Here is a 25,621-nt window from a genome sequence, read left to right on the forward strand (position 1 = left end):
GACCACCAGTACTTTAAAACTTACTGAATTGTGGTCACTGTTACCGAAATGCTCCCCTACTGAAACATCTACCACCTGGCCGGGCTCATTCCCCAATACCAGGTCCAGTACCGCCCCTTCCCTAGTTGGACTGTCTACATATTGTTTTAAGAAGCCCTCCTGGATGCTCCTTACAAACTCCGCCCCGTCTAAGCCCCTGGCACTTAGTGAGTCCCAGTCAATATTGGGGAAGTTGAAGTCTCCCATCACCACAACCCTGTTGTTTTTACTCTTTTCCAAAATCTGTCTACCTACCTGCTCCTCTATCTCCCGCTGGCTGTTGGGAGGCCTGTAGTAAACCCCCAACATTGTGACTGCACCCTTCTTATTCCTGATCTCTACCCATATAGCCTCACTGCCCTCTGAGGTGTCCTCCTGCAGTACAGCTGTGATATTCTCCCGAACCAGTAGCGCAACTCCGCCTCCCCTTTTACATCCCCCTCTATCCCGCCTGAAACATCTAAATCCTGGAACGTTTAACGTCCTCTCAAACACTTCACTATGCGAGACATATCTCGTGACCCGAAATAACTTCTGTCAAAGACTGAACAGGCTGGAGTTCTTTTCACCACAAGAGATGACGAACAGGTGACCCGACAGAGATCTTAATTATGAAGGGGGTTGATAGGATCGACATAGGGAACATGTTTCCACTTGCCTGGAGTTCAAAATTAGGGATCATGAATACAAAATAATTACCAATAACTCCAATAAAGAATTCAAGAAAAATCTCTTTACTTGAGACCAGGTGAAGTGGCATTTGAGGGGAAAGCTAGCAAAATACATGAAGGAGAATGGAACGGTAGACAATGCTGATAGTGTGAGATGAAGCAAGTTGGGGCGGGGGGGGGGGGGGGGGGGAAGAGAGATAATATGGAGCATAAACACCATAGACCTGCTGGGCTAAATGGCTTGTATTTGTGCTGTACATTCAATATAATTTTGCAGTTTGGATTGCAGACTCTTAAATGCTATGCTCGGTTTCCAGCTAATCAACAGAAAGTTCAGTATTTAATATTTTTTAATGCTATATAAATAGGTGTTTGAAAAATTACTATGACTCTAGTCACTAAATGCACCAAACCAACAAACTTCATTTAAACGTCAAATGATTTCTACATACCTCAGAAACCACTTCATGAGACATGAGCCTCTGAATTGCTGACAAGCATAATTGAGCAATCTTGGGTTCTTTGGTTCCACATCCCATGAGCAGTGGCTGGACAACTTCAGCGCTGTTTTCTTTCAAGGCTGGTAACAGAATCATTCAAAAAGCATGTTACTTTAAGAAGTTTATAGTTCTGAAGTATTTATGGAAATTTAATTTAGACTTGGATTGTTTAACCAGACAGAACTTTACATCAAATATATTAATTGGAACTGATTCAAATGCTGCTTTTGTAGAAGCTCAATAAGTAGTAGCCCTTTTCTTTTACAGCTTCATAGAAATGTCTAAATCCATTTCGTAATGATGTGCTTGTAGCAACTGTTCAGGAGCTAAGATCCTGATATTTCAGCCTGTGTGTCCCCATACACAATACTCTCTGACATCTCATTTATATTGTCAAAAAAACAATTCATGGTTATTTTGCCCTGTTTAAAATACAGTGCAGATTTGGCAAACGAGCGAACAACAGCGTACATTTGTGATATGTGCATAAGCAGTTATAAACACTACTTTCCAGCTTGCAAACATGTGCAAAATTTACAATTCAGTTCTTCAAAGTTGCACAACTTGGCTGAGATCAGCCTTAATTAGGCTGGGGGTGGTGGCCAGGGGCTTTTGCAGACACGCATTGGCAAGACTTCCACCGGTTTGAGCTAAAACCATAGGCCCTAATCCTGATGTAGCAGCTGTTTAACCTTCCTAACTCTGAATTTTATGGAGGCGCTTTTATTATATGTGTTACTTTACACTACAGCAAGCTTCCCATGATAGCGGTGGAAGCAACTCTGCATAGTAAATGAAATATTTGATTGTCCCAGGTTCAATTTGTTGTTCCCTGTAGGGAAGCAGTTAGGATACTACAATGGGTCTCGTTTCCCTTACTGTAAAAAGAGAAAAATCAGCCACAGGTGTTACAGGTTGCTGTATGTGCCTTTATAGGCTAGCAGCATGCCATTATAGTATGAGGGTGTTTAGCAGAGCAAGGATTAATGTTGAAATGGAGAATAGTACCATTCACGGTAAATGTAGAGAATCACATGAAAGTACACTGGTGGAGTAGAGTCTGGAATAAACCAACAAAGAGGCAGTACCCATGCATGGCAGTACCTAGGATATGTTCATAGTTATGGGTTAACAATAGATGGCTTATGTTTAAACACGCAAGTCTCAAGATCTCTTAGTGAGGGACAAATCAAATCTTCACAGCACAGGTAGCCATGGCCACAAGTTTTTAGCAAAAATGCTTCAGTATAAGCCAAGATGTTGCAAGTTCACACTTACCTGCCAAAATATGTGTGTTTCGAGCGGCTATAGTTTTAACTTTCACAATTCCCGATTCAGCAGCCTAGTAAAATCAAACATGAAGGAAATATTAAAACAGGTATCTTTAATAAAACCATTTCAGATAATCCACGTGTATGATGCTGCAATATTCATGTAGAAGGGTTTTGAACACTATCCTAACTATCAAGAGGTTACTGGCATTTAATCGCCTTGATATTCCTGTGATTAGATTATCATAGAATTTACAGTGCAGAAGGAGGCCGTTCGGCCCATCGAGTCTGCACCGGCTCTTGGAAAGAGCACCCTACCCAAGTTCAACACTTCCGCCCTATCCCCATACCCCAGTAACCCTACCCAACACTAAGGGCAATTTTGGACACTAAGGGCAATTTTGCATGGCCAATCCACCTAACCTGCACATCTTTGGACTGTGGGAGGAAACCGGAGCACCCGGAGGAAACCCACGCACACACGGGGAGGACGTGCAGATTCCGCACAGACAGTGACCCAAGCCGGAATCGAACCTGGGACCCTGGAGCTGTGAAGCAATTGTGCTATCCACAATGCTACCGTGCGGTGTGGAGAGGGAAGCTGAATCGGATTCCTCCAAGATTCTACTCCATTGCAAATTCCAGAACTGCCCACGAAAAATGGCGAGGCTCACAATATTGTCATGTGAATTAAAATACACAATTCCTTGTAACCACCCTGGCAGGCCTCTTCGTGAATTACCTGGTCCTGTACAGAACATAGTGTCTGGCTCAAAACTGAAATGTGTTTAAACTTTGTCTTTCAGTTGAGACATTAAAAGGATTCCATGGCACTATTTCGAAGGCCAGGGAAATTCACCTGTGTGTCCTCGGCCAACATAATTGAAAACAAATTATCGAGTCATCGTCATTTAACATGGGAGTTTACGGTGTGCAAATAGGCTGCTGTGCTTCTTACATTACTACAGTGATTACATTGCAAAATACTTCACTGGCTTCAAAGAACTTTACAAGTCCTGAAGCTGTGAAAGGAAGAAGGACAATCATAGGTCTTACACTTCTAATTGATAACAAACTTTACCTTTTTAAAAATAATTTAGAGTATCCAATTCATTTATTCCAATTAAGGGGCAATTTAGTGTGGCCAATCCACCAATCTTGCACATTTTTTGGGTTGTGGGGGCGAAACCCACGCAAACACGGGGGGGGGGAATGTGCAAACTCTCCACGGACAGTGACCCAGAGCCGCGATCGAACCTGGGACCTCGGTGCCGTGATGCAGCAGTGCTAACCACTTTGTCATAGTTCTGTCCTACAAACTTTACCTTTAAATAAAGATTTGCGGCCATTTCAATGTGAATACATTATCCTACAAGCTAGCAACATCATAAAGACGTTATATTGTGTCCTTGTCTTTCTATTTCCAAGACTTCATTCTGTCTCGAACAAACAAAATCATGTTGGCGAAAAACAAAACATGCCACACCCCTTAATATGTTCATCATTACTAACATCTGTAGCACAATCTTCATCCTTGTTCCATATTTAGGAAATTATCATTGCACTTTCCCCAACATTATAGCAGGAACAAAAGACTAAATGTCATAGACTGTCTGGCAGAAGGTTTAGACTAAAAATTTACTCACCATCATGATTATTAAAGATAATTTTCAAGGAAGGAGTTTTTTATATTATTTTCTCTTCAACTATAATTACTTCTAGATGAACATTATTAGATTCACTTCCTGGCAATTTTTATTCCTGTGAGCAATGAAAAGCCCAGTTCATTACACTCCAGATAAGAGTGTTTCTAGCCATTAGCATTTGTGAACCACACAAACTCCTTATAAGATTCCCACTCCAAGCTGCATGACAATTAGGTTTAGTTAATTTTGTGAAATTTAACCGATTTAGTTTCCTTGGCAAAGCCAAACATTAGGTAGATTTAGCCATTCTACACTTTATTGAAATTTATTGAAAGTTATGTGGAAATGCATTCACTTTTATCACATCGTATTAGTGCCCGTAGAATACATACATGTAGCACCCAAAGGCAAAGTGGTAAGTATGAGTTTAAAGGATTTCATGGGTTTGTCCATCATTATTTGTACGTCACATTATTAAACAGAATAAGTAAAATATAAATTTTGTTTAAAAAAACATCAAATTCTAGGTCACTAACAAAAGCCTATTGGAATATGGGATAGATTCAACCCACTCCATCAATTCATAAATAAGTTAAATTAAATGACTGCACTACCTGAGCGAACAGCCACTGAGGAGAGTTGAACCCCATCATTGCATTAAGGTAAGGGGAGGGATAAATATTTTTCTGGGTGTTAGTTGCAAGTCAAAATGGCTGTCCACCAACTATAAACATTGGGTATTTTATTCATTGGGTCTGAGGGACCAAGTGATTCTTAGAAGAAGAGGCGTGAGGGGCAATTTTAATTTGGATTCATTCCAGCGTCAGGCCTGGTCCTGCTACTCGGTTCAAGCCACAGTGGCTTTAAAAACACTGACATCTGCATAGACCCCTAACTTACGGCATTTACTCCCTATTGAGAACAGATGGGGGGAGGGGGGGTGAATTCTCTGCCAATGCAGATGGGAACAATTATTGCTTGTAGAGCTAGCCAGTCACAAAAGCGAGAGTGAAGTCCAGTTGTGTAAAAGACCGACTCTCTGTTTCAGTCCAAGCTAAGTATTGCTTTCTTCCTCATTTGTGTCTCTTTTTTAAAAAAATACAAATAGTTTGATAGGTGTTTCACCACCTGGAATATCACAGACGCCTTATAATGCAGACAGAGGCTATTCGGCCCATCAAATCTGCACCGACCCTCTGAAAGAATACCCTACCTATGTCCACCCCACCCTATCCGGAGGAAACCGGAGGAAATCCACGCAGACACGGGGAGAACGTACAAACTCCATAAGACAATCACCCAAGCTACAAGGCGAGTGGGGGTGGGGGGGGGGGGGAATGATAATGGGAGATGTTTTTTCGAGAGGAAATGTAGGGGGGTTTTTGGGAGAGAGGAAGGGGTTCAATGTTAATAATGGATTGGGGCAGGTCAGGCTCATGGGGCAAGGCCCGGTGGTATGATGATGGTGGATAAGAAGGTGGGGGGGGGGGGAGAAGACCACCAATTAGGGTAGTCACGTGGAACGTGAGGGGGTTAGGAGATCCGGTCAAGAGGTCAAGGGTGCTTGCGCATCTTAAAAGTTCAAAAGCCGATGTAGCAATGCTGCAGGAGACTCACTTGAGGGTAAAGGACCAGGTGAGACTTAAAAAGGGCTGGTTTAGTCAGGTGTTTCACTCTGAATTTGACAGAAGGACTCGAGGGATAGCGGCAAAAGAGTACGCTTCCAGATGGAGAAGGTGGTGGCAGATCAGGGGAGTAGATATGTGATTGTGACAGGGCGCTGGTGGGAAGGTTAGTGGCGCTGTTAAGTGTATACGGCCCCAATTGGGACGATGTGGGATTCACAAAGAAGGTGTTTGGGGCCATCCCCGACTTGGACACACACAAACTGATAGTGGGGGGGAGAACTGGAACTTGGTGCAGGAGCCAAGGTTGGACAGGTCACAGCCACGCGCGCTGGTCCCATCAGGGGGGGGGGGGGGGGGGGCGAAGGCATTGGCTGGGCTAATGGTGGAAATGGGAGGGGTGGACCCTTGAAGGTTTCTGCACCCGAGGAAACGGGAGTACTCGTTTTTCTCAGCAGTCCATAAGGTGTACTCGCGGATCGACTTTTTCGTGGTGAGGAAGGTTTTGCTGGCTGGGGTTAAGGGGTCAGGATACTTGGCAATTGCAGTGTCAGATCATGCTCCGCATTGGGTGGATATGGTGCTGGAGAAGGGGCAGCGCAGAGGCCGGGGTGGAAATGAGATGTGGGACTTTTGTGGGACCAAGTGTTCTGTGACAAAATTGAAAAGGTAATTAAGGAATATGTAGGTTTCAACTGTACGGGTGAGGTGTCGAAGGCAGTTGTCTGGGAGGCTCGAAAGGCGGTGGTGAGGGGAGAGATGATTTCGCTTCAGGCCAGGGTGGACAAAGAGGAGAGGTAGGAGTGGCAGAGGGTAATAGATGAGATGTTGGAGGTAGATAGGAGTTATGTAGAAGGTGGGGACCCAGCAAAGCTGGAAAAGAGGAAGGAATTACAGGCGAGCTTTGACCGACTATCTACCAGGAAGACGGTGCGCCAACTGAGACGAGCAAGGGGTGCAGTTTACGAACATGGAGATAAGGCTGTTAAGCAGGTCAGCTCCGGAGGGAAGCAGCGGCAAGGGAAATTGTGCAGGTGAGGGATTGGACAGGGAAGTTAGTGGCTACGGATCTGATTAACAAGGTTTTTGAGGAATTTTATGAGAGGTTGTACAGGTCAGAGCCATCTGGGGGAGACCATGAGATGCAGGAATTTCTAGATGGGTTGGAGTACTCGAGGTTAGGGGAGGGGGACAGGGTTACATTAGAAGGAGCAATAGTGGAGCAGGAGATAAAGGATGCGATTGGGAGGATGCAGTCGAGGAAGGTGGCAGAGCCGGATGGGTTTCCGTTGGAATATTATAAAAAATTCAAGGATACGCTGGCACCCCTGATGGTAGGGATTTTTGAAGAGGCGACAGGTAAGGGGGTATTGCCACAAACTTTGGGGCAGGCATCGATTTCCCTATTGCTAAAAAAAGATAAGGATCCGACGGAGTGTGGGTCGTATAGGCCCATATTCTGAATGTGGATGCAAAAGTATTGGCAAAGGTATTGGCGGGTAGGCTGGAGGAGTGCCTCCCGAAGGTGATAGGTGAAGATCAGATGGGGTTTGTGAGAGGGAGGCAGCTCTTTTCAAACATTAGAAGGGCATTGAACGTCGTTATGGCACCGGCAGAGGGGAAGGAAACAGAGGTGGTTGTGGCATTGGACGCTGAGAAGGCTTTGACCGGGCAGAATGGGGGTACTTGATGGCAGTTCTGGAGCGGTTTGGGATTGGACCAAGATTTGTGAACTGGGTAAAGCTACAATATAAAGAGCCGAGGGAGAGTGTCTCACAAACAACACCAGCTCGAGATACTTTTCTCTCCACCGTGGGACTAGGCAGGGATGTCCTATGTCCCCCCTGCTGTTTGCACTCGTGATTGAGCCGTTGGCCATCACATTAAGATGTTCGGGGGTATGGAAAGGAATAGTACGGGGGGGGGGAAATAGAGCATAGGGTGTCCTTATATGCCGATGACTTGCTGTCATACGTGTCGGAACAGAGTGTGTCGATAGGGGGAATATTGGAGCTGCTTCGAGTGTTTGGGTCTTTCTCGGGGTACAAACTAAATCTAGACAAGAGTGAGTATTTTGTGGTGTCTCGGTAGGGGCAGGGGTGGGGCGGCTGCCATTCCGTAGGGCAGGGACTCACTTTAGGTACCTGGGGGTGCAGGTTGCCTGGGAGGAGGGGGGGGGGGGGGGGCGAGCACCGCAGGTACAACATTTCTGTTTGGTGGGGAGAATGAAAGCTGATCTTGCAAGGTGGGATGGTCTCTCTCTGTTGCTGGCTGGTCGGGTGCAGGTGGTTAAAATTAACGTGTTGCCGCAATATCTGTTTATTTTTCAATGCCTGCCGATTTTCCTGCCAAAGACTTTTTCAGGGTTAGAAAGGTGCTGCCACAGAGGGGAAGGCAGGCAGGGGGTTTCCGAACCTGATGTAATACTACTGGGCAGCGAATGTGGAGAAGGTGCAGAGCTGGGTCAGAGGGGTTGATTCCCAGTGGGTCAGAATGGAGGAGAGTTTGTGCAGGAGATCGGGATTGAAAGCACTAGCAACAGCGCCGCTCCCGATATCCCTGGGGAGTCCGGTAATAATAACTTCATTGAGAATTTGGAGGCAGTTTCGCCAACACTTCGGGTTGGGGACAGGGTCAAGGGAAATGGCGATTCGGGGGAACCACAGATTTGAGCCAGGGAGGTGGGATGGAAATTTTCGGAAATGGGAGGAGAAGGGGTTAAGACACTAAAAGATTTGTTTCTGAGGGGTCGGTTTGCAGGACTGAAGGAGCTGGAAGCGAAGTATGGGCTGGAGCAGGGGGAAATGTTTAGATACATGCAGGTTCGAGATTTTGCCAGAAAGGAGATACAGGGCTTCCCGGTGGAGCCGGCCTCCACATTGCTGGAGGAGGTGCTGACGACAGGGGGACTGGAGAAAGGGGTAGTGTCAGCGGTTTACGGGGCTATTTTGGAAGAGGAGAAGGCACCACTGGAAGGGATCAAAGCAAAGTGGAGGGAAGAGTTGGGAGAGGATATGGAGGAGGGGGGTTCTGGTGTGAGGTGCTCCGGAGAGAGAATGCCTCCACCTCGTTCACGAGGTTGGGGCTGATACAGCTGAAGGTGGTATAGAGCACACCTCATGTGTGGCGAGGATGAGCCGATTCTTTGAAGGAGTAGAAGATGCGTTTGAACGTTGCGGGGGGGTGGGGCCCGCTAATCACGTTCACATGTTTTGGTCCTGTCCAAAGTTAGAGGATTACTGGAAGGACGTTTTGAGGGTAATTCCTAAAGTGGTGCACGTGAAACTGGACCCAGGCCCTGGGGAGGCCATATTCGGGGTGTCGGACCAGCCAGGGTTGGAAACGGGTGCGGAGGCAGATGTTGTAGACTTTGCCTCGTTGATCGCCCGAAGGTGGATCCTGATGGGATGGAGGGCAACCTCTCCACCCTGTGCCCTAGCGTGGCGGGGGGACCTGTTGGAATTCTTGACTCTTGAGAAGGTTAAGTTTGAATTGAGGGGAAGAATGGAGGGGTTCTACAATTCATGGGCATTATTCATCATGCACTTTCAAGAACTGGACAACATCGAACATTAGTTGGGGGGGGTGGTGTGTGTTAATGGTGACTATGGGTGATTCCTGATTCCTTTTTGTCATTTGTTTGTGTGAACATGCGGGTTATTTTTTGGGGTTTGGTGGGAGGATGGGATCGTTGTTATTGATATGGGGATTGACATATTAGTTACTGATTATTGTTTATTGTTGGTGGGTGTACATTTGGGAGAAAATGTGAAAAAGGAGAATAAAAAATATTTTTTAAAAAAGACAATCACCCAAGGTCGGAACGGGACCTGGGTCCCAGGCGCGAGGCAGCTGTGTAAACCACTATGCCACCGTGCCGTACCTATTAGTGTTGTATGTACTTGTCCACAAAATATTATTTCTGAAATTGTATATAAAGCAAATAAAACATTATGAAAATAAAACTTCAAATGAAAACATATTGGAATAGAAAATGCTTGTGATCTGAAGGCAGTATATTCCTCTGAGAACAGAAAACAGATTGAAAAAGAAAACAGTTCAGTTCTCAAAACTTGTACACAAGTCAATTTAATCTTGGTTTTCACTTCAGTAGCACACCCAGAAAGCACAGCCAAAAAGGAAGAAAAGATTAATTTTCAATCGCACGAAAAATATAAGTAGTAATTTTATCACTGTTACATACTTGTAGAAGTGGGAGGGGGAACTGCAAGTAAAGAAGGGGTAAGGGAGTGGGACAAACTGAATAGCTCTTTCAAAGAACCAGCATGGGTACAATAGGTTGAATGGCCTCTTTCTGTATTGTACCATTCTATATAGAAAACTACAAGGATGTATACAAGGTATATTTGGTACAGTACCCCTCTGCTAATGGAATCCCCTATTTTAAGCATGTTTTCTGAAATGAATTAAAATATACAGAAGAGGCCTGAATTATATAATCGAAGATCTTCAAGGAGTGAAAGCAGTTATTCAATAATTTCTTGTAGAGTAGCCTGCATATTCTCATTTTCTCTTTTTTTTCTTGTGAAGGTGACAATAAATTAGCCCTGCACTCCCATAGAAAGCTCCACTTGCCCGGTATGAAGCATGACAGATCACTTCTGTTGAAGTTCAAAAAGAAAGTTTCAATAAATAACTGCAGCCCTTCAGAGCATTGAAAATCTTGACCGTTTCCATTCCTCTCCCTGGAAACCTAACATTTCCTGGCTGTATTCAGGCTGATGCTAGCAATGATGTGAGTAAATAAATGGCTCCATAGAGAATAACACTAATCCAGGGGCCTCACACAGGGAAACTGAAATTGGCCAAGGTTGGAAATTGCAGCCTGTGTATTCTAAAAGGATACGGGAGGCATCTCAGCACTCAAAAACATCTGCTTTCCAGTTATGCCTTGTTAAAACATTTTGAAAAAACTTTTAAATACCATTACATTTATGAGAAAATTATTTTAAAAATATATATTTTTATTCAAACCAGGGCATACATAAACATGAACACAATCATTCAAAACTCAACAATCCCCGTAATTTGACATTTTCTCTCCCCCCCCCCCCGCCACCTCCCAACAACCCACCAGCAACGAACAGGTCTTCAAACAGGGACAACCTCCATTTTGCCTTGATCCACCCCACCGCCCCCACTCCGAGACCCGAAGGCCAAACTTAATCTTCTCCAGTTTAAGGAATTCTGCTCCATCCCCCAGCCACGCTGGACATCCTCCGCAGCTCTACTGACCTCCACCTCAGCAGAATTTGCCATTGGGCAATCAGCACAGCAAAAGCCACTACATCAGCCCCCTTCCCTACCAACAGCTCCGACAAGCAAGATCGCCACCAGAGGGCCCGGCGACATCTCCACCCTTGCAATTTTTGATAATGTTTCAAATGTCGAGCCCCAGAACCCCATGTGGACATGATTTGCCAATCCCCCTCCACATCTCTCACACTTATTCTCCACCTCTGCAAAGAACTCACTCTCTGTGCCGGTGTCATATGAGCCCTATGCACCACTTTGAACTGTACCAAGCTCATCCTGGCAACTACATTGCATTGATCTGGTGCACAATCTCACTCCAAACTCCCCATCACAACATCATGCCCAGCAACTCTCCCACTTATGCTTAATCTCCACGATTGGCACTTTCCTTGTGCCCACCAGCCATCCGTAAATATCCGCAATCCACCTGTCCCCTAACTCATCTGACAATAACAACCTATCACATAGTGTGCGCTCCGGCAACCGAGGGAGCGAGGGCTCCTCCTTCTGCACAAAATGTTGTAACTGTATATATATCTGAACTTGCCTCCCCCACCTCCGACAACTCATATCTCTCCTGCAACTCCTCCAAGCTTGCAAACCTTCCTTTCATGAACAAGTCCCTCACCCATTCCACCCCTTCCCTGTGCCACCGCCTATATATCTCAGCCATCCATGCCGGTGTAGACCAGTGATTCCCACAAATAGGAGCCAGCAGACATACCCCCCACACCAAAATGCCACCTCAGCTGGTTTCAGACCTTTAAGCACGAAGCCACCACCGTACTCACCATATATTTCTCCAGGGCAAACGGAAGCAGGACCGCAGCCAGAGTCCTCAAACAAACCTACCCCCACACATGACGTCTCCTCCACCTGCACCCACTCCGCCCCTTCCTCCCCCCACCCCCACTGCCAGGCCTTCTCCACATTCGCTGCCCAGTAATAATAATAGTATAATAATAATAATCACTTGTCACAAGTAGGCTTCAATGAAGTTACTGTGAAAAGCCCCTAGTCGCCCATATGAAAGCCAAGATTAACCTGTCCACCTTACAAAAGAATGCCTTTGACAGGAATATCGGAAGGGACTGAAACACAAACAGAAATCGCGGCAGCACATTAATCTTGAACATCTGCACCCGCCCTGCTAACAAAAGTGGGAAGGCATCCCGCCTCTTCAGATCCACTTTCACCCCCCTCCACCAAGCCAGCCAGATTCCATTTATACATCATGGCCCAATTATGAGCCACCTGAATACCCAAATACCTGAACCTATTCTGGCCAGCTTGAATGGTAGGGCACTCAAATCTGCCCCTCTCCCCAGGGCATTCACCAGAAACATTTCACTTTTGGTCATATTCAATTTGTAGTCCAAAAAAGCACCAAACTTCTCCGAGATACCCACAATCCTAACCATACATTCCAACGGATTGGAAATTTACAGCAAGTCATCTGCATACGAGACTCTATGCTTCCTGTCTCTCCTTACAATTCCCGACCACTCCCCTGATGTCCGGAATGCAATAGCCAAAGGCTCGATAGTCAGTGCGAACAGAAGTGGGGATAACGTACACCCCTGCTTTGTACCCCCGTACAGTTGGAAATCTCCTGCGCGAATCAAATTCATCCCGACACTAGCTGTGGGGGCCGCATATAACAACCTCACCAATGAGATAAATATGGGCCCAAACCCAAACCTCCCCAAAACCTTGAATACCTCCACTCTAACCTATCAAATGCTTTCTCTGCATCCATAGCCACAACAACCTCCAACACCCTGCCCTTAAGACAGCATCATAACCACATTCAATAAACATCTAATATTACTCGACAGCTGCCTCCCCGTCACAAAACCCATCTGATCCTCAGACACCACCTCTGACACACACCCCTCGAGCTGCCTGGCCGCAACCTTAGCCAGCACCTTCACGTCCGTTTTTAATAGGGAGATGGACCAATACGACCCACACTCCACTGGGTGCTTATCCTTCTTGGAGATTAATGAAATTGATGCCTGAGCCAGCATGGCCAGCAGCTCTTCCCAGGTCAGAGAGTCGGAAAACATCTCCAGGAGATGTAGGTTGAATTCCGCCACAAACTGTTTATAAAAGTCAATCGGAAAACCATCAGGTCCTGGTGCCTTAACTGGCTGCATCAACCCAATTGTCTCCATCACCTCCTGTAGCCCCAGCAGAGCCGACAATCCCTATCCTCTCTCCCTCTCAACCTCTGGGAACGCCAGCCCATCCAGAAACCGCCCCATCTCAGACCTCCCGCTCCCACCCCTCAAGGTTCAGACTTTTAGAGCCCCTGATAAAAGTCTCAAATGCTTTATTAATGGGCTCGGCGTTGTCACCAACTCACCCCCCTCCTCTCTCACCTGTATTATTTCCCACACAGCAGCTTGTCCCCTCAGTTGATGTGCTTGCAGGCGGCTAGCCTTCTCCCCACACTCATCCTCTCCAAAGCTGGTCCACCGTCTTCCCGGTCATCAATAAATTAAACTCCTCTTGCAGCTTCTTCCGCTCCGCCAGGAGTTCCCTGATCAGGGCAATAGAGCACTGCTGATCAACTTCCAAAATTGCACCCATCAATCGCTGCCTCTCCACCGTAGCCCGTTGGACTTTGTACGAGATCACCTCCCTCCATACCAGTGCCTTCAACACCTCCCAAAACGCAGAGGGTGAGACCTCCCCATTCTGTTTGAACTCTATATACGCCTTCAAAACCTGGTGACCATCACAAACTGACCCTCACCTCCCGAGCCATCACAATTGTCACCCTCTTACGAAAAAGAACAACACCTTTCAACTTGGGAGTCAAAACCTCAATGGAATGTCTGACGCACCCACCCCTTCCGCAACCTCACCTGGTCCTTAATCTGCAAATGTGTCACCTGAAGAAACACAACCTCCGCCTTCAAACTTTACAAATGTGCAAATATCCTAGAACGCTTCACCGGTCCAATCAAGCCCAGCACATTCCAAGTCACTATCCTCACCGGGGGTTCCTGATGCCAAACCCCCCCTCCCAATTTGAATCCATCACAAAACCACTTCCGATCCAATTTTCCTTTCTCGCCCAAGCCCACCCTAAATGGCCACCCGCACCCCTCAGCCCTGCCATCGCCCAACTATCCATTCTGCCTGCATCACCAGCACCCTCCCCATCCACTCCCGCCCCTCCCTCCCAACCCCCCTTGCCCCGATCAATCTCATTGCACTCCCCCGACTACCCGTCGCAGCCTCACCCCCACATTGTTCCGTTCACCAGCATGTTTGCTAGCGTAGCAATCCAACTGAAGACCAAAACAAAAGCTCCCGTCCATATCATCCAAACTGCCCCCCCCCCCCCCCCCCAAACAACCTTTGGACTCCAGCCAACCCATCTAGATCCTCCCCATCCCCCAACCAACAGGAGAGAGAGATACCCAGGAATCTGACCCACCCCTCCATAACCATTATAAAATACCAACATGGCCAACATATGAAAATAGAAAACATTGGTAAACATTGTACACACATTTCATAAAACTCATAGCATCAAGAACATTCCCTCAATCAACCCTCTTCCAAACCATGCTCTTTAACAAAACCACATGCCTCTTCAGGCGGCGTAAAATATTGCTCCTTCCCTATAAAAGTCAACCAAGGTTTGGCCGGGTACATCACGCCAAACCGGGCTTTATTTCGGAAGAGTACCGCCTTGGCCCGAGTAAAGCCAGCCTGCCGCTTTGCCAGGTCAGCACCAATGTCTTGGTATATTCGGATCCACTGGCCCTCCCAAGTGCAGTCTCTTGTCGTCCTCGCCCACCTCAAGATCTGCCCCTTCACCTGGAATTGGTGCATTCTCACTATCACCGCCCTCAGTGGATCCCTTGCTCTTGGCCTCTGCCTTAACGATAATGTGCCCGATCCACCACCGGGATCTTCTCACAGACCCCCTGATCCACCAGCTTTGCCAACATCTTCGAAACATTGGCCATGGCACTCATTCCCTCCATCCCAATGGGTCGGCAACCGTTATTTTCAGGTCCTTGCAGACCGATCTCAGCATCTCCCCCTCTGCCTCCAACTCCACAATTCAGTCACTGTGGTCCCTGATCGCTCTTTCCACCTCTTTGATTGTTGCACCTTGCGACTCCAGGCGCTTCTTCATCCACTCCATGGCACCGCGAAGAGGGGCAACGGCTCCCTCAATCGCCTTCGACCAGTCCTCCTGCATCTCCAGCCGATGCTGCTGAAGATCTTCCTTAATCAACCCCACCAATTGCTCCACTGGCAATGGGGTGGATGACAACGATGCCCCCACCATGCCTTCTGCAACTGCCCAATACAGACCTTACACAACTGCCCAACACAGACCTTACACCTCCAACACTGTTGTCTTATTCATCTTCTGTCAAGTACACTAATCCGCCAACATTCCACATACCTTCCGGCAAAAGAGCCCATTAATCGGGTAGAAAGAGGCAAAACTGAAACCTTCAAGCAGGAGCTACCCTGCGTGCGACCGGTCAGCACCTGACCGCCACCGGAAACCTCTTGAGACAACTATTTTAAATAAATGAAATGGCCAGCGCCTATTCCTTAACTAAGTGTAAACAAGTACTGTATCAACCCAAGATAGCACACTAATTCTTGGTTAGATTAGACATATGGTCAATTAGAAGAGGCCAGAAAGGCACACATTTCACTCAAATCTATGAGACAAACATGTTTAAGTTAACTCCAAGTTATGTGTATCTTGCTGTTTTACTAATATCAATGGTCATAAATAGGCTCAATATCAGCTACCCATTTCTGTCCGACAACAAGCCTGTGTGGCTTAGTCCCATGGGAGGGGTTAGGGTCAGAGACAAAAGGCTGTGGCTGCTGTGGTCAAGAGAGAGAAGGCTGCGGGTCCTCTGCAAGCTACCAGGCGGAACACAGGAAGGGGGACAGTCTCTGACTGAGTGGTGCATCCCATGACACGCTAAAGGTTCTGGAAGATTTGCTCTGGCAAGGCAGGGTGACAAATCTCTGGAGTGGGCCTTACTGCTGGATTGGAACAAAGAACAAAGAACAAAGAAATGTACAGCACAGGAACAGGCCCTTCGGCCCTCCAAGCCCGCGCCGACCATACTGCCCGACTAAACTACAATCTTCTACACTTCCTGGGTCCGTATCCTTCTATTCCCATCCTATTCATATATTTGTCAAGATGCCCCTTAAATGTCCCTATCGTCCCTGCTTCCACTACCTCCTCCGGTAGCGAGTTCCAGGCACCCACTACCCTCTGCGTAAAAAACTTGCCTCGTACATCTACTCTAAACCTTGCCCCTCTCACCTTAAACCTATGCCCCCTAGTAATTGACCCCTCTACCCTGGGGAAAAGCCTCTGACTATCCACTCTGTCTATGCCCCTCATAATTTTGTATACCTCTATCAGGTCGCCCCTCAACCTCCTTCGTTCCAGAGAGAACAAACCGAGTTTATTCAATCGCTCCTCATAGCTTATGCCCTCCATACCAGGCAACATTCTGGTAAATCTCTTCTGCACCCTCTCTAAAGCCTCCACATCCTTCTGGTAGTGTGGCGACCAGAATTGAACACTATACTCCAAGTGTGGCCTAACTAAGGTTCTATACAGCTGCAACATGACTTGCCAATTCTTATACTCAATGCCCCGGCCAATGAAGGCAAGCATGCCGTATGCCTTCTTGACTACCTTCTCCACCTGTGTTGCCCCTTTCAATGACCTGTGGACCTGTACTCCTAGATCTCTTTGACTTTCAATACTCTTGAGGGTTCTACCATTCACTGTATATTCCCTACCTGCATTAGCCCTTCCAAAATGCATTACCTCACATTTGTCCGGATTAAACTCCATCTGCCATCTCTCCGCCCAAGTCTCCAGACAATCTAAATCCTGCTGTATCCTCAGACAGTCCTCATCGCTATCCGCAATTCCACCAACCTTTGTGTCGTCTGCAAACTTACTAATCAGACCAGTTACATTTTCCTCCAAATCATTTATATATACTACAAAGAGCAAAGGTCCCAGCACTGATCCCTGTGGAACACCACTGGTCACAGCCCTCCAATTAGAAAAGCATCCCTCCATTGCTACCCTCTGCCTTCTATGGCCTAGCCAGTTCTGTATCCACCTTGCCAGTTCACCCCTGATCCCGTGTGACTTCACCTTTTGTACTAGTCTACCATGAGGGACCTTGTCAAAGGCCTTACTGAAGTCCATATAGACAACATCTACTGCCCTACCTGCATCAATCATCTTAGTGACCTCCTCGAAAAACTAAAAATTTAGAAGTGCTCCTAAAACCAAGGTCAGTATCTTTTGACAGTCAAGGTACATTATAACTCAGCAAAATGGAGGGGGGGAAGTGAATTCATTGGAAGCTGTATGACTATGGACTGTTTCCCTTAAGGACTGCAATCCTGCGGAGTGCAAGCTGTTTATATATATATATATATATATATATATATATATGCAGTGTGGGGTTATCAGTTGTGTTAAAACATTTTTTTGCATAAGTGCCCTGATGACTGCAAGACAAAAAGCTTTGACATGTCTCTTTCTCCCCCAGCAATATCCAAGTTCTTTACTACCAACTACATAGTATATTTTCTGTAGTTCAATGTATTAGTTGCCTACTAGGTAACGTTTAGTCAAAGTTGCTTTTCATTGTTACAGTGGAAGTCTTAAAACTTGAAATATTGTTGTGCAGTCACTGGCAATTCAAATATGTTTTCACAAAGGTTGGCTGTGTTTATTTGTGCCCGGCACTAGGGGGAACATCTCCTGCACATGCTCAGCTGCAGTCTCAGTGCCAGGTGTCAGCTACAGTAGAGTTTTTCAAACCTTTTTCCCGGGACTCACTTTTGCCAACCGGCCGACCTTCGCGACCCATAACGGCCGACCTTCACAACACATTCCATGTTCGCTTACCTTTAAGACGAAAGGGGAGCCTGCTTGGTCCTCACTCCAATCAAGTTCACAGGAGATCAGAGGGCAACGCGTATATCAGATGCAGAGTTCAACCAATTTCATTGTGCCATCTTCATCTTTGTGAGAACGGAAAATCTAACCTCACACATGTAGGTTGTTGTGAAGGGCAATAGCAACACAATGCTCGTTTTACTCAGCACTGGATATTCCTGAGAGATGCTCCTCCAGAATGCTGACAGCCTCACGGACGTTTGCCGTGTTTTTAATGTGCTGTCACAGGTCAGGTACAGCAGCTTAGTCTTTTCATTTAGAGTCAGATGTAAGTTAATAACTGACTCTGGAGTCTCAACCTCAAAAGGAATTTTTCACCCACCAGTTTTCTTTCAAAATCTGGAACTCCTCTCATTTCCCAGTACTTCCCGAAATATAACACACATGGACTTTGCATCCTTATTTGTATTGACACAATTGACAAAACCATACCTCAAGAAATCATCTTTATGCTATTTTTTTCCTGACTTAATTTTCTTCTTTGTATCTGTTCACCAGGGGCCCTGGAACTCTGTACAGAGCTAATAATAGCACTGCTCTGTCCTGCTGTGGATTCTCCTGGGCCTTGTGGGAGGTCCTGGCCAGTAGGTGCACTGCCTAGTTGGCCATCTCTTCACAGTCCTCTTGCCTTGCCTGCTAGCAGCTCGAAAATGGAAAACGCTCTCCTCCTTGACTTGGTGCCAAAAGCACATATACAGAGGGCACTTGATGTTATGTGTACGCACAAGGTGTATGGCCTGCTCACTGCTGGCGTTTATGGTCGGAAAACTGCACACAGTCTCATTTCATTCTCAGTTAAAAGTCGGTAGTGGCTGCCGTTCTCAATTTAAATGCCAGTAGTGGCCGTTAAGCGCTTCTCCCACAACCGGGACTATCACAAGAATACCATAACTTATCGCTCCTCGACCCTCCTGATATCTGCTCCGCGACCCAGCTGCGGGTCACGACCCGCACTTTGAGAGACCCTGAGCTACAGCATTAAAACAAACAAATTGGCTTGACATAGACTGACAAAGTTCAAGTTGCCTATTTTGGGGGGTCTTTGCAGTCCCTAACCAAAGTGCAAGTTCTTGTATCCACTTTAAATAACATTTACAATCTGTTCCCCCTGTAAACATGCTTCTTACCATACCATGAATATTGAAAATATATAATCAGGAAATTTCATTAAATGAGATTTCCAAACTTCCAATGAACTCAGACTGTGGATCATAATATTTATTGGTAAAAATCAATAAAAAGTATTTTGAATAAAATATTTCAGAAGAAATTTGTTATCCAACAATTTGAAAGGATTCAAAACAATGCCCTTGGGATTAAGAATCCAATTATCATCCAACTGAGCCCCATCACACTAGGGGCAAAATAACATTTAAATTAGTTCATTTATTTTGTTTAGTTTCATGGTCTGATTTATTATGAATTGTGGCACGTTAATTGGTGTTGTGCGTGGGGGGGGTCAACCCCTCAGAAGATGCAGCCGTTTCTCTACCTTGATATCACTGCAGAGCTTTAATAATGTATCCATTGTCAATCACAGCAGTAACTCTTAATCAATGATGATGTGAATAGACAGCTTTGCAAAACCTGGGACGCCCAAAGCACTTTTCCCGATGGGTTGGATAATCATAAAATCGGGATTTGCGGCGGGCTGTCGATTCTTTTCTGATGCATCCCATTCCCCGCTGGCGGCAGGGTTGCGTTTCATGCCCACGTGCCAGTGGGGGGGATGTAAATTAATGCAAATAGGTCTTAATGATCTATTTGCATCCATTGAGCGGGCCCGGCACCCTAATCTCTGGCATTCTGTGATTCTCTAGACCCCAGGGCCGGGAATCACGTGGGTGGGGATTACAAGAGGGCTCACCAAACGCAAGCCTGGTGTGGAGGTTCTCGCGGTGGGTCAATTGGGTAACTCCTGAAGTGCATTCCAATCACTAAGTGCATTCTAAGCAGCCACCGTGTGATTGCAATGCATTTACTGCTCTTTGATGTTGTGGATGTTTGCAAATATTGGGATTTCAGCACTTCGTCACCGGTCAATGAAGGGAGATGAATGAATCATGGCTGCAGCTGTTTTGTGGAAGGCTGTCAATCACAGCCCACTACTGCAGATTAATGAATGGCTTGCAGCTAATGAATCTGAGGGTTTGAAACACAGGCCACAGCTGTTCTCCTTCCAGGAACTGACACTGTGGTGCCTCCAGGTGCAACTATAATGTTTTTCACTGCCTCTGCCTGGACTGTGCTGGCAGCCACAGTACTTCTGTGGCTTGTCAAGTTCAGTTTCTGATCAATGGTAACCCCCAGGATGTTGATTGTGGGAGATTCAGCGATGATAATGCCATTGAATGTCAAGGGGCGATGGTCAGATTCTCTCTTGTAGGAGATTGTCATTGCCTGACACTTGTGCGGTACAAATGTAATCTGCCACTTGACAGCCCAAGCCTGGATATTGTCACGGTTTTGCTGCATTTGGGCACAAACTGCTTCATTATCTAGAGTCGCGAATGGTGCTGAACATTGTGCAATCATCCGCAAACATCCCCACTTCTGACCTTATGATGGAAGGCAGGTCATTGATGAAGCAGTTGAAAATGTGCCGAGGATACTACCCTGAGGAACTCCTGCACTGATGTCCTGGAGCAGAGATGATTGACTTCCAACCACCACAACCATCTTCCTATGTGTCAGGTATGGCTCCAATCAGTGGAGAGTTTTCCTCCTGATTCCCATTGACTCCAATTTAGATAGGGCTCCTTGATGCCTTACTCGGTCAAATGCTGCCTTGATGTCAAGGGCAGTCACTCTCACCTCACCTCTGGCATTCAGCACTTTTGTCCATGTTTGAACCAAAACTGTAATGAGGTCAGGAGCTGAATGACCCTGGCGGAACCCAAACTGAGCATCCGTGAGTAGGTTATTGCTGAGTAAGTGACGCTTGGTAGCACTGTTGATGACCCCTTCCATCACTTTTCTGATGATGGAGAGTAGACTGATAGGGCGGTAATTGGCTGGGTTGGATTTGTCCTCTTTCTTAAGGACAGGACACACCTGGGCAACTTTCCACATTGCCAGATAGATGCCAGTGTTGTATCTGCACTGGAACAGCTTGGCTAGGGGTGCGGCAAGTTCTGGAGCACAAGTCTTCAGTACTATTGCAGAAATATTATCAGAAACGATAGCCTTTGCAGTATCCAGAGCCTTCAGCCATTTCTTGATATCACGTGGAGTGAATCGTATTGGCTGAAGACTGACATCTCGAATGCCAGGGACTCCTGGAGGAGACCGAGATGGATCATCCACTCAGCACTTCTGGCTGAAGATTGTTGCGAACGCCTCAGCCTTGTCTTTTGCACATATGTGCTGGGCTCCTCCATCATGGAGGATGGGGATATATGTGGAGCCTCCTCCTCCGGTGAGTCGTTTAATAGTCTACCACCATTCACGGCTGGATGTGGCAGGGCTTAGATCTAATACAGTGTTCTTCAAACTCGGGGACGCGACCCGCGGGTGGGTCGCGGTCGGGAGGGTCGCAGAGCCATCCTTCGCGGTGCTCCCGATCGCGCACATCCCCACGCAGCAGCCGGCTTTTAATAACGCCGGCTGCAAGCGGCCATTAAAATGGCCGGGAACATGTAAAGAAAATTCGACCACATTGTGCATGCGTGCCCGATCATCGGCATGCATGCGCAGTGCGGCCGCTATTTTTTTTAAAACGGTCGCAGGTTTTGTTTTACAAGTTTAGGTTTTTAAAATTCATTATTTTTACTTATTTTATTCATTTAATTATTTTTTTCATTTATTTTATTCATTCTATTTTTTTTTTTACAAGTTCGGGGGGGGTTTTATTTAATAAAATTTTACGGAGAAAAATGCAGAACTTTGGACAGATGGAGACTCCATACTTTCCGACACCGGAATGCTTCACCTTTATCCAACAGATTCCATTGGAGGAGCGTGTACGAGGGCCAAAGAGACCCAAAACCATTTCCTCCATTTTTATCAGCAGCAAACAAGTTAAGAGAAAATGGTGGGTCGCCGAGGGTCGGCCGGGTTGGGTGCCCAGGGTCGGCCGGGTTGGGTGCCCAGGGTCGGCCGGGTTGGGTGCCCAGGGTCGGCCGGGTTGGGTGCCCAGGGTCGGCCGGGTTGGGTGCCCAGGGTCGGCCGGGTTGGGTGCCCAGGGTCGGCCGGGTTGGGTGCCCAGGGTCGGCCGGGTTGGGTGCCCAGGGTCGGCCGGGTTGGGTGCCCAGGGTCGGCCGGGTTGGGTGCCCAGGGTCGGCCGGGTTGGGTGCCCAGGGTCGGCCGGGTTGGGTGCCCAGGGTCGGCCGGGTTGGGTGCCCAGGGTCGGCCGGGTTGGGTGCCCAGGGTCGGCCGGGTTGGGTGCCCAGGGTCGGCCGGGTTGGGTGCCCAGGGTCGGCCGGGTTGGGTGCCCAGGGTCGGCCGGGTTGGGTGCCCAGGGTCGGCCGGGTTGGGTGCCCAGGGTCGGCCGGGTTGGGTGCCCAGGGTCGGCCGGGTTGGGTGCCCAGGGTCGGCCGGGTTGGGTGCCCAGGGTCGGCCGGGTTGGGTGCCCAGGGTCGGCCGGGTTGGGTGCCCAGGGTCGGCCGGGTTGGGTGCCCAGGGTCGGCCGGGTTGGGTGCCCAGGGTCGGCCGGGTTGGGTGCCCAGGGTCGGCCGGGTTGGGTGCCCAGGGTCGGCCGGGTTGGGTGCCCAGGGTCGGCCGGGTTGGGTGCCCAGGGTCGGCCGGGTTGGGTGCCCAGGGTCGGCCGGGTTGGGTGCCCAGGGTCGGCCGGGTTGGGTGCCCAGGGTCGGCCGGGTTGGGTGCCCAGGGTCGGCCGGGTTGGGTGCCCAGGGTCGGCCGGGTTGGGTGCCCAGGGTCGGCCGGGTTGGGTGCCCAGGGTCGGCCGGGTTGGGTGCCCAGGGTCGGCCGGGTTGGGTGCCCAGGGTCGGCCGGGTTGGGTGCCCAGGGTCGGCCGGGTTGGGTGCCCAGGGTCGGCCGGGTTGGGTGCCCAGGGTCGGCCGGGTTGGGTGCCCAGGGTCGGCCGGGTTGGGTGCCCAGGGTCGGCCGGGTTGGGTGCCCAGGGTCGGCCGGGTTGGGTGCCCAGGGTCGGCCGGGTTGGGTGCCCAGGGTCGGCCGGGTTGGGTGCCCAGGGTCGGCCGGGTTGGGTGCCCAGGGTCGGCCGGGTTGGGTGCCCAGGGTCGGCCGGGTTGGGTGCCCAGGGTCGGCCGGGTTGGGTGCCCAGGGTCGGCCGGGTTGGGTGCCCAGGGTCGGCCGGGTTGGGTGCCCAGGGTCGGCCGGGTTGGGTGCCCAGGGTCGGCCGGGTTGGGTGCCCAGGGTCGGCCGGGTTGGGTGCCCAGGGTCGGCCGGGTTGGGTGCCCAGGGTCGGCCGGGTTGGGTGCCCAGGGTCGGCCGGGTTGGGTGCCCAGGGTCGGCCGGGTTGGGTGCCCAGGGTCGGCCGGGTTGGGTGCCCAGGGTCGGCCGGGTTGGGTGCCCAGGGTCGGCCGGGTTGGGTGCCCAGGGTCGGCCGGGTTGGGTGCCCAGGGTCGGCCGGGTTGGGTGCCCAGGGTCGGCCGGGTTGGGTGCCCAGGGTCGGCCGGGTTGGGTGCCCAGGGTCGGCCGGGTTGGGTGCCCAGGGTCGGCCGGGTTGGGTGCCCAGGGTCGGCCGGGTTGGGTGCCCAGGGTCGGCCGGGTTGGGTGCCCAGGGTCGGCCGGGTTGGGTGCCCAGGGTCGGCCGGGTTGGGTGCCCAGGGTCGGCCGGGTTGGGTGCCCAGGGTCGGCCGGGTTGGGTGCCCAGGGTCGGCCGGGTTGGGTGCCCAGGGTCGGCCGGGTTGGGTGCCCAGGGTCGGCCGGGTTGGGTGCCCAGGGTCGGCCGGGTTGGGTGCCCAGGGTCGGCCGGGTTGGGTGCCCAGGGTCGGCCGGGTTGGGTGCCCAGGGTCGGCCGGGTTGGGTGCCCAGGGTCGGCCGGGTTGGGTGCCCAGGGTCGGCCGGGTTGGGTGCCCAGGGTCGGCCGGGTTGGGTGCCCAGGGTCGGCCGGGTTGGGTGCCCAGGGTCGGCCGGGTTGGGTGCCCAGGGTCGGCCGGGTTGGGTGCCCAGGGTCGGCCGGGTTGGGTGCCCAGGGTCGGCCGGGTTGGGTGCCCAGGGTCGGCCGGGTTGGGTGCCCAGGGTCGGCCGGGTTGGGTGCCCAGGGTCGGCCGGGTTGGGTGCCCAGGGTCGGCCGGGTTGGGTGCCCAGGGTCGGCCGGGTTGGGTGCCCAGGGTCGGCCGGGTTGGGTGCCCAGGGTCGGCCGGGTTGGGTGCCCAGGGTCGGCCGGGTTGGGTGCCCAGGGTCGGCCGGGTTGGGTGCCCAGGGTCGGCCGGGTTGGGTGCCCAGGGTCGGCCGGGTTGGGTGCCCAGGGTCGGCCGGGTTGGGTGCCCAGGGTCGGCCGGGTTGGGTGCCCAGGGTCGGCCGGGTTGGGTGCCCAGGGTCGGCCGGGTTGGGTGCCCAGGGTCGGCCGGGTTGGGTGCCCAGGGTCGGCCGGGTTGGGTGCCCAGGGTCGGCCGGGTTGGGTGCCCAGGGTCGGCCGGGTTGGGTGCCCAGGGTCGGCCGGGTTGGGTGCCCAGGGTCGGCCGGGTTGGGTGCCCAGGGTCGGCCGGGTTGGGTGCCCAGGGTCGGCCGGGTTGGGTGCCGAAGGTCGGCCGGGTTGGGTGCCGAAGGTCGGCCGGGTTGGGTGCCCAGGGTCGGCCGGGTTGGGTGCCCAGGGTCGGCCGGGTTGGGTGCCCAGGGTCGGCCGGGTTGGGTGCCCAGGGTCGGCCGGGTTGGGTGCCCAGGGTCGGCCGGGTTGGGTGCCCAGGGTCGGCCGGGTTGGGTGCCCAGGGTCGGCCGGGTTGGGTGCCCAGGGTCGGCCGGGTTGGGTGCCCAGGGTCGGCCGGGTTGGGTGCCCAGGGTCGGCCGGGTTGGGTGCCCAGGGTCGGCCGGGTTGGGTGCCCAGGGTCGGCCGGGTTGGGTGCCCAGGGTCGGCCGGGTTGGGTGCCCAGGGTCGGCCGGGTTGGGTGCCCAGGGTCGGCCGGGTTGGGTGCCCAGGGTCGGCCGGGTTGGGTGCCCAGGGTCGGCCGGGTTGGGTGCCCAGGGTCGGCCGGGTTGGGTGCCCAGGGTCGGCCGGGTTGGGTGCCCAGGGTCGGCCGGGTTGGGTGCCCAGGGTCGGCCGGGTTGGGTGCCCAGGGTCGGCCGGGTTGGGTGCCCAGGGTCGGCCGGGTTGGGTGCCCAGGGTCGGCCGGGTTGGGTGCCCAGGGTCGGCCGGGTTGGGTGCCCAGGGTCGGCCGGGTTGGGTGCCCAGGGTCGGCCGGGTTGGGTGCCCAGGGTCGGCCGGGTTGGGTGCCCAGGGTCGGCCGGGTTGGGTGCCCAGGGTCGGCCGGGTTGGGTGCCCAGGGTCGGCCGGGTTGGGTGCCCAGGGTCGGCCGGGTTGGGTGCCCAGGGTCGGCCGGGTTGGGTGCCCAGGGTCGGCCGGGTTGGGTGCCGAAGGTCGGCCGGGTTGGGTGCCGAAGGTCGGCCGGGTTGGGTGCCGAAGGTCGGCCGGGTTGGGTCCCGAAGGTCGGCCGGGATGGGTCCCGAAG

At 50.8% G+C, this 25,621-nt stretch overlaps 1 protein-coding gene across 2 annotated transcripts in view; it reads right to left on the minus strand.

Annotated features, from left to right (window-relative positions):
- mon2 (MON2 homolog, regulator of endosome-to-Golgi trafficking) overlaps window positions 1–25,621 on the minus strand; it is a 197,555-nt gene that overhangs the window by 128,793 nt on the left and 43,141 nt on the right. For both annotated transcript variants that reach the window (XM_072485024.1, XM_072485023.1), the window contains exons 2-3: window positions 2,489–2,552; window positions 1,163–1,290 (exon numbers count right to left, since the gene is read on the minus strand). In XM_072485024.1, the coding sequence (XP_072341125.1) occupies window positions 1,163–1,290; window positions 2,489–2,552 (192 nt within the window). The remainder of the gene's footprint in view (window positions 1–1,162; window positions 1,291–2,488; window positions 2,553–25,621) is intronic.

Source organism: Scyliorhinus torazame, chromosome 19, assembly GCF_047496885.1.
Source record: "Scyliorhinus torazame isolate Kashiwa2021f chromosome 19, sScyTor2.1, whole genome shotgun sequence".
Classification (NCBI taxonomy): Eukaryota; Metazoa; Chordata; class Chondrichthyes; order Carcharhiniformes; family Scyliorhinidae; genus Scyliorhinus; species Scyliorhinus torazame.